The sequence below is a fragment of the Neocloeon triangulifer genome, unplaced genomic scaffold, assembly GCF_031216515.1.
Source record: "Neocloeon triangulifer isolate White Clay Creek 2 clone unplaced genomic scaffold, ASM3121651v1 ptg000012l, whole genome shotgun sequence".
In the NCBI taxonomy this organism is placed as follows: Eukaryota; Metazoa; Arthropoda; class Insecta; order Ephemeroptera; family Baetidae; genus Neocloeon; species Neocloeon triangulifer.
In genome coordinates this window covers 5,125,224-5,138,027 of record NW_026775554.1, presented here as the reverse complement: position 1 = coordinate 5,138,027, position 12,804 = coordinate 5,125,224, and the positions used below count along the sequence as shown (strand labels likewise).

The 12,804-nt window shown below is 34.8% G+C and overlaps 3 protein-coding genes across 3 annotated transcripts; all 3 read left to right on the top strand.

Moving 5' to 3' along the window:
• The first annotated feature begins 1,651 nt into the window (after positions 1 to 1,651).
• On the top strand, positions 1,652 to 2,895 carry LOC132197265 (enhancer of split mgamma protein-like). The gene is made up of 2 exons (XM_059620432.1): positions 1,652 to 1,781; positions 2,213 to 2,895. Exons 1-2 carry the CDS (start codon positions 1,707 to 1,709, stop codon positions 2,639 to 2,641), a joined length of 504 nt encoding a protein of 167 aa, XP_059476415.1. The 5' UTR covers positions 1,652 to 1,706; the 3' UTR covers positions 2,642 to 2,895.
• A 5,942-nt stretch (positions 2,896 to 8,837) lies between these two features.
• Positions 8,838 to 10,753, top strand: LOC132197397 (enhancer of split mgamma protein-like). Its single transcript, XM_059620671.1, has 3 exons — positions 8,838 to 8,949; positions 9,559 to 9,837; positions 10,310 to 10,753. Exons 1-3 carry the CDS (start codon positions 8,884 to 8,886, stop codon positions 10,409 to 10,411), a joined length of 447 nt encoding a protein of 148 aa, XP_059476654.1. The 5' UTR covers positions 8,838 to 8,883; the 3' UTR covers positions 10,412 to 10,753.
• Positions 10,754 to 11,895: 1,142 nt separating this feature from the next.
• On the top strand, positions 11,896 to 12,358 carry LOC132197977 (uncharacterized). The gene is made up of 2 exons (XM_059621622.1): positions 11,896 to 11,936; positions 11,995 to 12,358. The coding sequence occupies exons 1-2, from the start codon at positions 11,909 to 11,911 to the stop codon at positions 12,258 to 12,260; spliced, it is 294 nt and encodes a 97-aa protein (XP_059477605.1). The 5' UTR covers positions 11,896 to 11,908; the 3' UTR covers positions 12,261 to 12,358.
• Positions 12,359 to 12,804: the final 446 nt, after the last annotated feature.

Sequence of the window (12,804 nt, the reverse complement as noted above, 5' to 3'; positions counted from 1 at the left end):
GCACTCTTCGGAGCAAACGGTACTAACACGGTGCAACCAAAAGTCAAACACGCTCTGCTCCTCTTCAACACAAAACATAGAAACTCTGTATAGTGAAGTGAATAAGAAGTGTCAAGTTTTCATTTTGAATTGTTCTTCAATTTATAAAAATTTAGCACTATATTTTTATTATACCGTTTTTAACTTTATTTTCATTCTGTTTTTCAATAATATTTAATTTATTTAAAAAATAGCTAATTGATTTAAAAAAAAATGTAAAAAAAAAAACATTTAAAATATAATAATTCAAGTTCCCAATCAAATTTTCCAACCATAATTCCAACTAAAATTCCAACCAAAACAGCGTTCTTTCTACTAGGGTTTCATGATAGTCATGGAGTTAATAATTTATTATCATTGAGTTTTTATTTGGGTTTCTGCAGTAAAAAAAATTCGTATCTATAAATTAATATTTTATAAAATGTCAATAAACTAGAAATTCCCAAATTTTCATCTAAATTTTATGAATAAAAATATTTTTATAGGTAAAATAAACATGTTTTTTTTTTCCTGGAAATTGGATTTGGGTGGACCTCGTTGTGGTACATTGACCAAATAACCATGAACCGAGAGAAAGACAGACCTCCAGTGTAGTTTTCTCACTGGACAAAGGCGATCTTTTAAACCAACACATTCTACCATGCCCGCATTGATCTCCTGTTTGAGCAAAGACAAAAAAATTCCCAGACGCGACTTCGACTACTGTCAAGCTTTTAAAGGCCAGCGGTACAATAAAATGCCTTTAGATAATCCATCAGGTTTATATCGCGCCTTTTAAGAAAACGCAATGCAGTATTGCACTTCAAGTTTAAAATAAAAAATTTAATGCATATTTTAGAAAAAGAATGAGTCGTAATAACGTTAAAGGTGATTAATTAAATGAATATTCCTGAACTATTTTTAATTCAAATTTGAGGGAATCAAATGATGCGGCTTATAAATAAAAAATTATTTAAAGACACTGAAATACATCGAGATTTTTTTATTCAAAAGCTTTTTAATTTTTATGATTTATTTTATTCAGTTGTTAATTTTCTTTAATACTCCATTAACATAAAAGTAACTTAATCCAAGACGAAAAATTATTTTTAAAAAGTAAGAGCATCAGAGAAAATGGAACAAATATGCAGAAATAAGTATGCAAATGATGATTGCAAGTTGGAAACTTTCTGGAAACCATACTTTTCTTTTGTGAGTAATTCAAAAATATTTAATTTACCAATTTAACAGAGACTACCTGAAAAAATTCCCTTGAATTTTTCTTAAGAGGAATTTGCATTACAGCACGCGTTTGCCGCCTCTCGAATAATTTTTTTGCACGCGCGCGCGTGATCAATGGTTTTGCGCGAGCACGCGGCTCCCATGCAGCCGCGCGTCCCCTGCTTTTATCATGCATAATCGGAGGAATTGGTTTTGTGTACTCGCGAGGAGCAAAAGACATAGGGAGGCCGCGAAAGAGCACAGGTGGCTGCCGGATTCCGTCGCTGCCTCCGAGTGTGGGAACGCGACTCTCGTTTCCCACGGCGCACGGGCCTCGCACCTGGCGGCTCCCCCCTCCCCTCCCGTCCACGGTCCGGTCCGTCCGCTACTGAGACCCTCATTCCGACGAACGCCGTCGTGCCGATCGGACGAGTTCCTTTCCAAAATCGAAAAAACCCAAGAGAACCATGTACGCAACCGAGCAACAAACCTGCCTTGGTCCAGACCAGCAGCCCATCTCTCGCACCTATCAATACAGAAAGGTCAGTTATTAATTCCACTTATATTATTTTTCTTTTGAATGGTAGAAATCGCTTTTTAACAGTTTAATTTGTAAAGAATGCAATATTTTGAGTAAATTTGGTTTCATTGGTCTTGGTTCCAATTAATTTTTTAACTTATGTGGAGCTCCATTTGCTCCATCTAGGAATTTCAGTTGAATTTTAATTATTTGTTCTTTTAAATTAATTAAAATGAAACAAATGTGGATTTTTTTTATTATATTTTTAATTTTCTTTTCAATTAAATTGAATAGTTTTTAATCTTTTAAAGCTGTAATGATTTACTGTTATACATCCAACAGAGATTTAATTTACATTTTTTTTTATTAAATTTCAACTTTGTTTTTTAAATAATTATTTTCCCAATTAATTATTGAATGACAATTTGACTAAATTTGCATTTTTGTCTTCAGGTGATGAAACCAATGCTTGAACGCAAACGCCGCGCCCGCATCAACCGCTGCCTGGACGAGTTGAAGGAGCTCATGGTGTCCGCCCTGCAGACCGAAGGCGAAAACGTCTCCAAGCTGGAGAAGGCGGACATCCTCGAGCTGACCGTCCGCCACCTCCAGCGCCTCCGCCGCCAACAACGCCGGCCGTCCTCCTTTGCCGACCGTTTCCGCGCCGGCTTCAGCCACTGCGCCTCTGAAGTGTCCCGCTGCCTGTCCGATGCAGACACCGTCGACCCGCAACTCGGACAGCGACTCCTTGCCCACCTCGGACAGCGTCTCGAGCAACTCGAGTCGACCTCTGGCCGCCCCGAGACGCCGCCCCTCAGCCCCCCGCTGACCGACACCGAGGTAGAAGCGTCGGCCACTCACGGCGTCTGGAGACCCTGGTAATCTCATCCGCGGCCCTCCGAGCCTAAAAGACTGTGATACGTACCTGAAAAAAGCAAAAAATGTTTGTTTTAAAATATATGTCCAGATTTGAATGAGAAATGACCGAGATTATATTGTTTGTTTAAATATGCGTATGTAAATAAGAGAAATAATTTTGTATGGATTCAGTTTATTTGAATTTGATATTTGATATATAATATGAATTATGCTGTTTGGTTATATAGTTGTGGAGGTTCCAATAAATCAGCAGAACTGATAAATGAATTTGACGTTGCTTTTCAATCCATATATAATGTAATAATTCCCTGATAAAATCATAGTTACAAAAAAAAAAAAAAAAATACAATAGTAACTATGTTGGTAATTATAAAGCATAAGAAACTTTTAAATAATTTGTAGTATAACTTAATATCAAATAACTTAATTTTTTTTAATATATTAATTCATTTAATTAAAATTTTTCATTTGATATTCATAATAATTGAGTTTGATAGATATTTATAGTACATTTTGCTGTTTATTTATTTGCAATAAAATTAGCAATTTAATATAGGATTCAAAATGCACATCATAGGTTAAAATTTGATTGAAAGCTCATAAAGAAACTTCTTGTTCTTTTCTTTTTAAATTATAAAAATATTCAAGTTACAATTATACTATAAATCTATTCAAAATTAAATTTATTATTCCTCAGTCACGATTTTATCGCAACTGACTCAAAGAAGGAAAAAAAAGAAGATATTAATACACGTTGCAAGGGTTAACGCTGCAGATATGCGGGAAAAGAAGAATAATTTCCTCAATTTTGGACTGTACGTGTGCCTGAAGCTCATGAGGTGTACAATTTCGATCTGAAAAATATTTCACAATGTTCAATTCTCAAATTTGATCATTTTTATGCTTTTCTATGATATATTTTAGAAATTTTTGCAATTTTTGGTGAAAATTGTTTTAAATTTTGGGTTTACCGCGGCGGCCGTATCTCTTTTGATGTCGGGCGTTTTAGCAGACATCTGCTAGTTGTAAACCCTTTCTTCTCTTTTTTTCTCCAATTTAAAAAATTTGTGTACAGACCGAGAAGAATAAATAATAATAATAATAAAAAAAATTTGTAATAAACAACAAAAATAAATAATAGGTTAAAAATTAACTTTAAATTAGTATTAATAGATAAAATTGAGTAATTAAATTTTTATTAAATTTACTATATTTTATGACTATTATCAGAGTTTTTCCCAGACGGGTTATCAACTAATGAATTTTTATTAAAAATTTACTTTTTGACCTTTGGAAGATCTGAATTGATAAGATCTGAATTTATGATTGGGAGAAAATAACTTATAAGCATTAAATTTGGATTTAATTTTTATTAATCATGTAAAACAGCAAGAAAAGAGTTTTGCAAATTCCAAAGTTTCCCAGATTCCTAATTCTTAATGCTTTTTCAACTAAAGTGTTCGCCAGCACAGATCAGCAGATATATCAGGCGCATCAAGTGACAAACAATGAGCCGCTGCATTTGGACAAAGATAACGATCTGCTGCTCTCCTTTCGAATTTCCTCAGAGCGCATTTGTATGTTATTGCAGCAAAGGGGAGTCAATTGGCCAACAAAGGACGCGCCCATTAAGGTCCCGGTTGCTTTGACGAGTAAGGACAGTTTCTCAAGCCAAGAGACATTTAAACGTGACCGTCGTGCCGTGTTTTGTTTCCGAGCCGCCGATAGAATCGAATTTGACTTCCGTTTTCCCAGGAGCGCGCGCCGCGCACGGTTGACAGCAAAACGCAATTAATTCGCGAGCGGAAGCCGCGAGGTCACTTTCCCATGCATGCACGCGGCCGAATTTGAATAAAATATGAACAAATCCAGTCTCATGAGAGATTTCGAAAAGAGCACACAGGAATCCGACATTTATTCCACCTGTGAACGCGGCGAGAGCGCGCGAGCCAGCGAGCCAAAGCGAATTAATCCAGCACATACGCGGGAAGCAGCGATTACATTTCCGCTCTCGCGTGACTCTCATGCTGCTATATTCAAATATAAAAAATACATCAAGCCGAGACCGGACGGTCCACTTCATCCTGCGTGTCGTCCGAGTGCTTTATTATTATTATTATTATCAGTTTTTTTTACATACTAATTATTCAAGTGAGAAAAGATTGAGAACAATTTAATTAATTTTTATTATTTAATTATTGTGCCCCTTCTATTAAAATGATTCAAATCAGTAAATTGAATTATACAAGGCGAGTTCAAACAAGGGTTCTGTATATATACAATAATAAAAAATTTATAGACGAATATAGCAACATATCACAAAATGATGCATCATGGTCGACGAATCTTAAAAAAAACCGCCATGCATGTTACTAATTGATAATTTCCTTTTAAACACACCCATTCAGATCTCAGATAGATTAATATTTTTTAGCTTTTAGGATAAATTGTTAGTTATACATTGAGGGATATTCTCATGCTAAAAGTTATAGCTTGTGGGATTTGCTGGTTCTATATAATAACTCAATATCTTTATTTTGAGTATATTTTGCTATTATTTTGAGACTTTTTTATTATAAAAATTGATGTACTAATTAATGTTGATTTGAAATGTTCTGTGCAACTTAGTTGGAGTGAAAAATAGTGAAATGATTATTTATATTTTAAAATCAATCACCACATATTTAGTTCTGAAGATATAACCAAAAATTTCGCGAGAATAAATTTGAAATATCATTTTGAAATTTGGTCATTAGTCATGCAAAAGCTGCAAATAAAATTCTATAATTTGCAATATTTATTGATTTATGGCAAAGGCAAAATAGCTGCCAATAAAGAGATGAATAAACAAAAATTGAAAGTGAGCGCACAATTTAATTTGATTTAGAGAAGAAAACGAAATATTATATGAAAATTTTATTATATAATTAATAAAATTGTATTTTTAAAGAGTATTCAATTTTCCAGATGAAGTATAATCTCACTGTTAGGAACAAACATTTTTGGTTTAAATGTTCTCTAATTTTTTTTGCAATTTTATTTTGTCAAGGCAAAACGTGAATTTAAGTCATCTGGTTTATTTTATTTCTGCTTATGTTTAAAAATAATTTTATCTCTCTCCGGAAGCAGTTTGGAGCTGCGCCCTGATTTTTTTGTCGTTGTGTTTTATTTGCATGCGACCGCCCGCCCGCGCCCGCAGGATGATGAATAATTCGTGCGTGCCTCCGCTTTTGAAATCGTCTGTCCGGCCGTCCGTCCCAATCGCGCGAGCCGTCTGGATCTCATTGTGCTCTGGTGCTGCGATAATGACCATCACTGTAGCGACCGGCGACAAACATGCACGCGAGCGAGAGCAATCCGCGCGCCACTTTTCCCCGCATCTGCATAATCACACACACGCGGCAGCGAGATCATTTGAATGGCCATGCAGAGTGAGCAAAAGGGACGCGCGAGAGCAAACGCGATGTATATTTCCTTTGTTGTTCCGGTGTCGATCCAGCGTGGTCAATTTGTACAAAGGACGCTGAAAAATTAATGGAACTTTGTTTAAATTAAAATTTTTGTAAATTGCAAATAAATGAAAATTATCAAAAAGCAACCAGTCAATAATATAATATATTTTTATAATATATATTTTTTTTTAATTAAAAAAGATTATAATGAATAACCACAACTGATTAAAATTTTGCAAACTGACATCGCCATTAGCTGGAAAGATATTCTGATGTATATTTTGAATTCTCACATAACTAGTATCAATAATTTTAACACGGAATGAAATGTACCTTGGAAATATTTTGATAATTATTAGAAAAATAATCTGAAATTAATTAAGTCACAAACAAGAGAGAACGTTAATAAATCAATAAATATGAAATAGTAAATGTGCATCAGGTTACTAAATATAAGACATATTTAGACCTTTGAACAAAAAAAAAATTGTGGGTTGGTGAAAATTCTTGTGTGTTTTGAAATAAAAAAAGTAAATGATTAAGCAGGGGCAAGAAATAAAATCTTGAACATTTCTTTCAACAAAAAAGAATAATAAAATTCTGGCTGTTTTTAATCCTTAAATTCAAGAGCTCATGATAATATAAAATTAAGATTAATTATTCAAATAACAAAATGTATATTTTAAATTATTTGAAGATAAACTTTTTTTACGTCTTATATAAATGATTAAAATTTGAAATAAACGTGCATGAATATCGAATTGTAAAAATCATTTAGTTTAAAAATTTATTTTGTGTTTATTTTTCATTTTTGTTGAATTTACCTGTATTTAAATGCTCAGTCTCCAAGCGCATCAGACGGTTGCGTGTCTATTTAAATTACTTCCACTTGCATGCAGGTGGACGCACTGTATTATGTCATGTTTTCTAAAGACAAAATCGACTAAAATGAGATCAAAACAAGAAGTAGTTTCCTGTCCCCTGGAAAACCTCCTTTTGGCCAACAGGATGATCGCTATCGTTTAAAACCAATTCAGTGTCAATCGTTTAAAAGGCTTTTAATGTTTCCTCCAAGTTTCAAATCAGTATCTCTAAGTTTCTCGACCTCTAAGAAATAAAGTTCAATCCTCCAGGCTATGAAAAAAAACTTTAAAAAAATAATAAATACTGAGTAATCGAAAGTCCTACAGAGGGTTTTCCCTGCTTATAAAAAAAGATTTGAGTGAGAGATCTCCAGATTCGTGCAGCAGCCGAGCGCGTAATTTTTCGGTTGGGAGAGAAGATGAAGAAGAAGAAGTAAATCTTAAGACGATGCAGATGCGAAGGAAGATTCGTTGGCGTGGGAAAGTGCGGCAGGTGAGGAGCGAACTTGGAGCGCGCACGTGCCCGCTGCACAGCTCCCTTTCAAGAAAGAGACGAGCGAGCGAGACGCTCCCACGCCCGGCAGACTTTTGTTGTCTAATGAAATATACCAGCCAGCATCCCCCACGGTGCTCGTGCACTTTTCTTACAACAGACGAATAAAGAGAAGAGAAGAAAACGACCCGCAGCACAGCACCCCGGCTCTAACGTCTTTTGTCAATTTATAATAAAAAAACGTCTCAAACCAAAAAGACGAGGGGACGAAATTACGCAAGAAAATTTAAAACCTTGAAAAGTCTATCGATCTGGTTCGTAAATTCGAGGAAATCTCGAATTGATGCGGACGCATAAATAGTTAACGAGCGCAAATTTCTTGGCAGAATCAATCACGAGAGAGAAAGAGATGATTTCGCAAGCCACGCAAGACAGATTGAAGCAAACACTCGTTTCGCTCCACTGATCTTGAAAAATTCCGAGGAAAAATTTAAGCGCCGCGATTTAAACACAGAAAGAGATAAAAATTTAATACCTTATTTTTTTCAATTTTCTCACTATAAATTAATAAAGTAATGAAGCTTGGATAAAAATTTGCGATCTTTCGCATATTATTATATACATATTTTATCAGCCGCTCATAATGGTTAATTTTTCTAAGTAAGTCTTCATTCAAAATATTCAATTTAAACAATTTAAGGCATTTGGATTCCTGAAAAATTTGGGTTTTATATTATTTGAGCTTTATGAAGTAAATGAGTTTTATGTTTTTTATGTGGAGAACACTTATAATTTTATACCTTTTTTCTCAACAAAATCAAAAATAGGTGCTGCAAGAAAATAAAACGTTTTGCTGGAAGAAATGTTAATTATTTACTAAATATATATAGATTTGATTTTCTAACCTGTGCAGTAAATTTAAATTTTATTATTTTAAATTGTTTAATTATTTTTGCTCAATATTAGAAAATTAAGACTATTTACTAGGCTCATTTACATTTTGCAGATAAACTAATTGCAGGAGTTAATTTTTTTCCTTTTCCTAAATATGAGCAATTTTTTGTGATGCAATCACGCGTGCGTTTAAATCACCGGCGCATATAAACAAAGCGAATTTAATATTCAAATCAGAGTTTCCTGCTTGTTATTGTTTTGTACACGGACGGGGAATAAATAATGCAGGAGCAAAATCACGCACGTTTGCTGAGTACGCAGGATAATAAAAACGATGCTAATGGGCCTGAAGTGCGACAAGTGCTCGTTGGACGGCCGCTGGGTGTGTTGTTACGGGGCACAGGTGCAGCAGCATTTCGGCGCCCGCGTGAGTGTGGGAACGGAGGCGCGCGTTCCCACACATTCAACGGCGACGGAGGCACCGGGGGCGGGGCCTCGCCGATCGGAGGCCGCCTCGACCGACGGCACCGCAGTCGGCCCACCATGCTGGCCCCGCAAGGACCCCACGACCTGCACGCGCCCATCTCCAGGACGCAGCGATACAAAAAGGTATGCAATTTGCACCACACCCAAACTAATTTTTTACGCCAGACAATTATTTCTCATTTTTTTTTTATTAGAATAATTAGAATGCTTTTTCTTTAATTTTAATTATAATACCAGGCCTAAAATTTTATAATAAAATGAAAATTTTTATTTTAAAACGAAATATAATTAAAATGTGATGTAACCATGTTTTCCTTGTTCAAAATTTAATCAAATTTGCTTGACGTAGGAATGTTTGCTTTTTTATTTTTAAATTTTGCAAAAATGTTTTGTTTAATTTATTGAACTTCAAATTATTTTTGGTTCAAAAAATTTGTAGCGTTGTTAGCAATTAGTTATTTATTTTTTTCTCTAATTTTTTACTGTGAAATATGTATTAAATTAAATTAATTTTATTTTGTGTTCATTAAATTTAGCATATTATTTTTTTTTATCACAGTTCAAATAGTATAGCTTTGATTACAATTTACTTTCTTACCCGATTATTATGTTTTATTATCTTCATTGTTAATTTTATGTAATTGCATATATACAATTTTAGCACACTACGTTTTCTGATTTTTAGTAAATTTTTCTTGCACAATATTTACCTTTCAAATCATGTTTATTTAGATCACAAAGCCTCTTCTTGAGCGTCAACGCCGTGCGCGAATCAACCGCTGTCTGGACGAACTGAAAGAGCTGGTGGTGTCCGCCCTGCAGACCGAAGGCGAAAATGTCTCCAAACTGGAAAAAGCGGACATCCTTGAACTGACCGTCCGCCACCTTCACCGCCTCCAACAAGACGCGCCCGCAGAGGAGCCGGTTGAAGGTCGCTTCGAGGCTGGATTCAGCCAGTGCGCCTCTGAAGCCTGCCACTTCCTGCTCAGCTTGCCAGGACTTGACCCTCAGGTCGGTATCCTTCAAAAATTTTAGTCTAAAAATATGTTTAAACAGTGCAAACTTCGATTTTTATCAGTTTCTACATCTTTTAATTGGACTGGGAAAACTTTATAATCTATGAAATGACACCAAATATGCATTGAATTATATTTAAAGTTTGAAAAATTTCACCTTCCTCAGGTCGCTAATATTTGATGAAAGTTATATAAGATACGCATTTAATTTTTCTAAAAAATTTTGATTTATATTTTTAGCAATTTAATACTAAATAGAAATAAGAAAAATTATAAAAAAAAATGGTTTCTAGTTTTAATTCTACTTTAATTTTCAGAGTAATAAAATGGAAATGGTTTTCCAAAAGTTGTATTGTTTGGTGGTGCCTTTTTATATGTTTTTAAGGTTTCTCATTTCAAATTTCAAGTCAGAATTCAAAATTCCATTTCTCAAGAGTGAATTAATGAATTTATTTTGTTCTTATCAGGTTTCACGTCGAATTGTGGACCACCTTGGGCAGTGCGCGGACGGCCTGCGTCAACCTGTGGCTCAGCAGCCAGAGCAGCAGCAAATGTGGCGGCCATGGTGAGGCCGTATTTGCAGCGGCGCCTCTTTTTCTCCTCATTGATCTCGTCATGGGAAGCGAGCAGCGACTCACGTCCGTCCGCGGCCGCCTAACGAGCAGCCCCGATTGATTTCTTGCTTCTCCCCATCGCCGGCCGCAAGTCTGCGGTTTCCCTCGTCCATGTTGACACAGAGCTTCATTATATATAAGATTTTTTTCTCATTCCACTTTTCTGATGTTCGCCGCACTTCTCTCATTGTATAAGAAGGAAAAAATAAATTAAGGAAATGAATGTATTGTACATAAACTAATTTGTAGGAAATAAATAAAGAGTGATATTGATATTTTTATATTCGATTCAATTTAAAAGAACTTGTGGTGTTTTTATTTTGGTCCAATTTGGGGTCTGACAAAACAAGATTATTGTGGCTTTCTATTTTTTTTAATCAAAGACACATTTTTGATCGAAATATTGACATTTAAAGAGTTTTTGTGACAAAAAATAAACAAACTTAGATTCAGAAAAAAACAACTTAGCACTTTTAAAGCGCCTGTTAATATTCAGTTATGCAACCTGAAGAGCATCCGAATCGTGCGGGTTTCATACCTATCACATTTATCACGTTGAAATGTTCTTCGTATTTACACTCAAGAGAAAAGATTTAACTTTCATCAAATAAGTGAAACTTCAGTTAATAATTAATTATACCTCTTACTTAAAAATTATTTCTAAGATACTTCAAAATCGTTTTTTTCTTTCAAATATTAATTAATTAGAACCATTAATTTCAACTTGTTTAACAATTATAGAAGAATTTTTAAGTTTTAAATCTCTATAAATCTAAATGCTTTTTCAGTATTTTATAAAACTAGAAACTAGTCACATAAATTTAAGAAATCAATTCATTAAAAATAACTTGCTTGATACTCTATAAAATAAAAATAAAAAATCCACAAATGATGCTGCGGGAAGTAATTATTTCAAAATTATTATCAAAGATTGAACAGATACAATGAATTTTTTTTAATTTGGACGCGTTTTAAATTTCCTGACAATCTATTTAATTTTCTCCTTTTTCTGCTTCTGCTTCTTATTGTTGCATCGAAGTTTCCAAACTTGTTGTTTCCAAACGTTATGCAGCACGCTAAGCATGGTCGTAAATCCGGTTGCCTAGCCTTCACAATTAAATGCTGTAGACTCTGAACTGAGGCGGCCTCTGGCGGGCAAGAAGTGAATTTCCGAGTCTACCCTGGTCAGGTGGTGACCTCCATAGGCCAGGACGCTAAAGTCCGAGATCAAAGGGTGCTTAATTAACCGCCGCTGTCACAGCAAATTAATCCCTATTATGTATCATGAGCCAGCGGAAAACATGAAAGCGATTTGTTTGCACTGATTGCGACTATCGGAGCGGCCGAGTGCGGCTGACCATAACCTTTATCTGATCACATAATAAACGACAATTAGAGCGGAGGCCTCTAAAAACCCAAATACCACTTAGTAGTGCATTAACTTGATCTGACATGACAACATTTATTTTTACTCTGACAGGTAGAATTATTATTTTTTTTAATTTCATTAAAAAATATCTGGCTTTTCGTGTTTATAGTTTTGCTTGTGGTGGTTGGGGCGGCCTATGGAGGATGCGTGGCTCTTCCTTCGGACGCTTGTCCGTCGTGCGTCCGGCGTTTGTGTGCCGAAGATTGGCGGCATTTGATCCCCTACCCAAACAACTGCTCGCGTTTCTGCAAGTGTGACCACGGAAACGCCGTTGCATTTGACTGCCCTGGAGGGTTGGAGTTTGACCCTCTGCCGTTGGTCTGCACTTGGCCCAATCCTTATGGCTGTGACGGCTACGTTAATGGCTGCCCTTGATCAATACTTTTTTAATCAGTTAATTTTTATTTCAAATAAGTGCATATTTCTTGAGATATAAATCTTAAATTCATCTCAACTGAACTAAATTTGTAACGAAGAAAATTATAATAAAACAAATAAAAACCTCTACAACTCAATGTTTTAAAACTTTCATTAAATTCAGTAACAAAAGATTTGTGTATCTTAATTTTAAACATAAAGAAGTGAATATTTGAAGCATAATAAAATCCAGCGAAAAATTCAAATCGTGACAGATGAATTCACTCTGCATTATAATCATATCCAATTTTTTAATAATAAACCTTTTTGGAATAATAGCATTATATGAATTGTTAGAAGAAAATATTAAAATTACAAGTTCACACGGAACTTTTTTTAGCCCTATGATTTTTTCACGCGCTAAAGAATTTTCAAAAATATGAGTTCAGTGTGCTGAATTCTTGATTTTTACTGCAGATTTAATCTTTTTGGAAACAGAAAAAAAACACAAAACGTTTTGATAAGCTAAAATCGCTCAATGTATAATTTTTATTTTAAACCT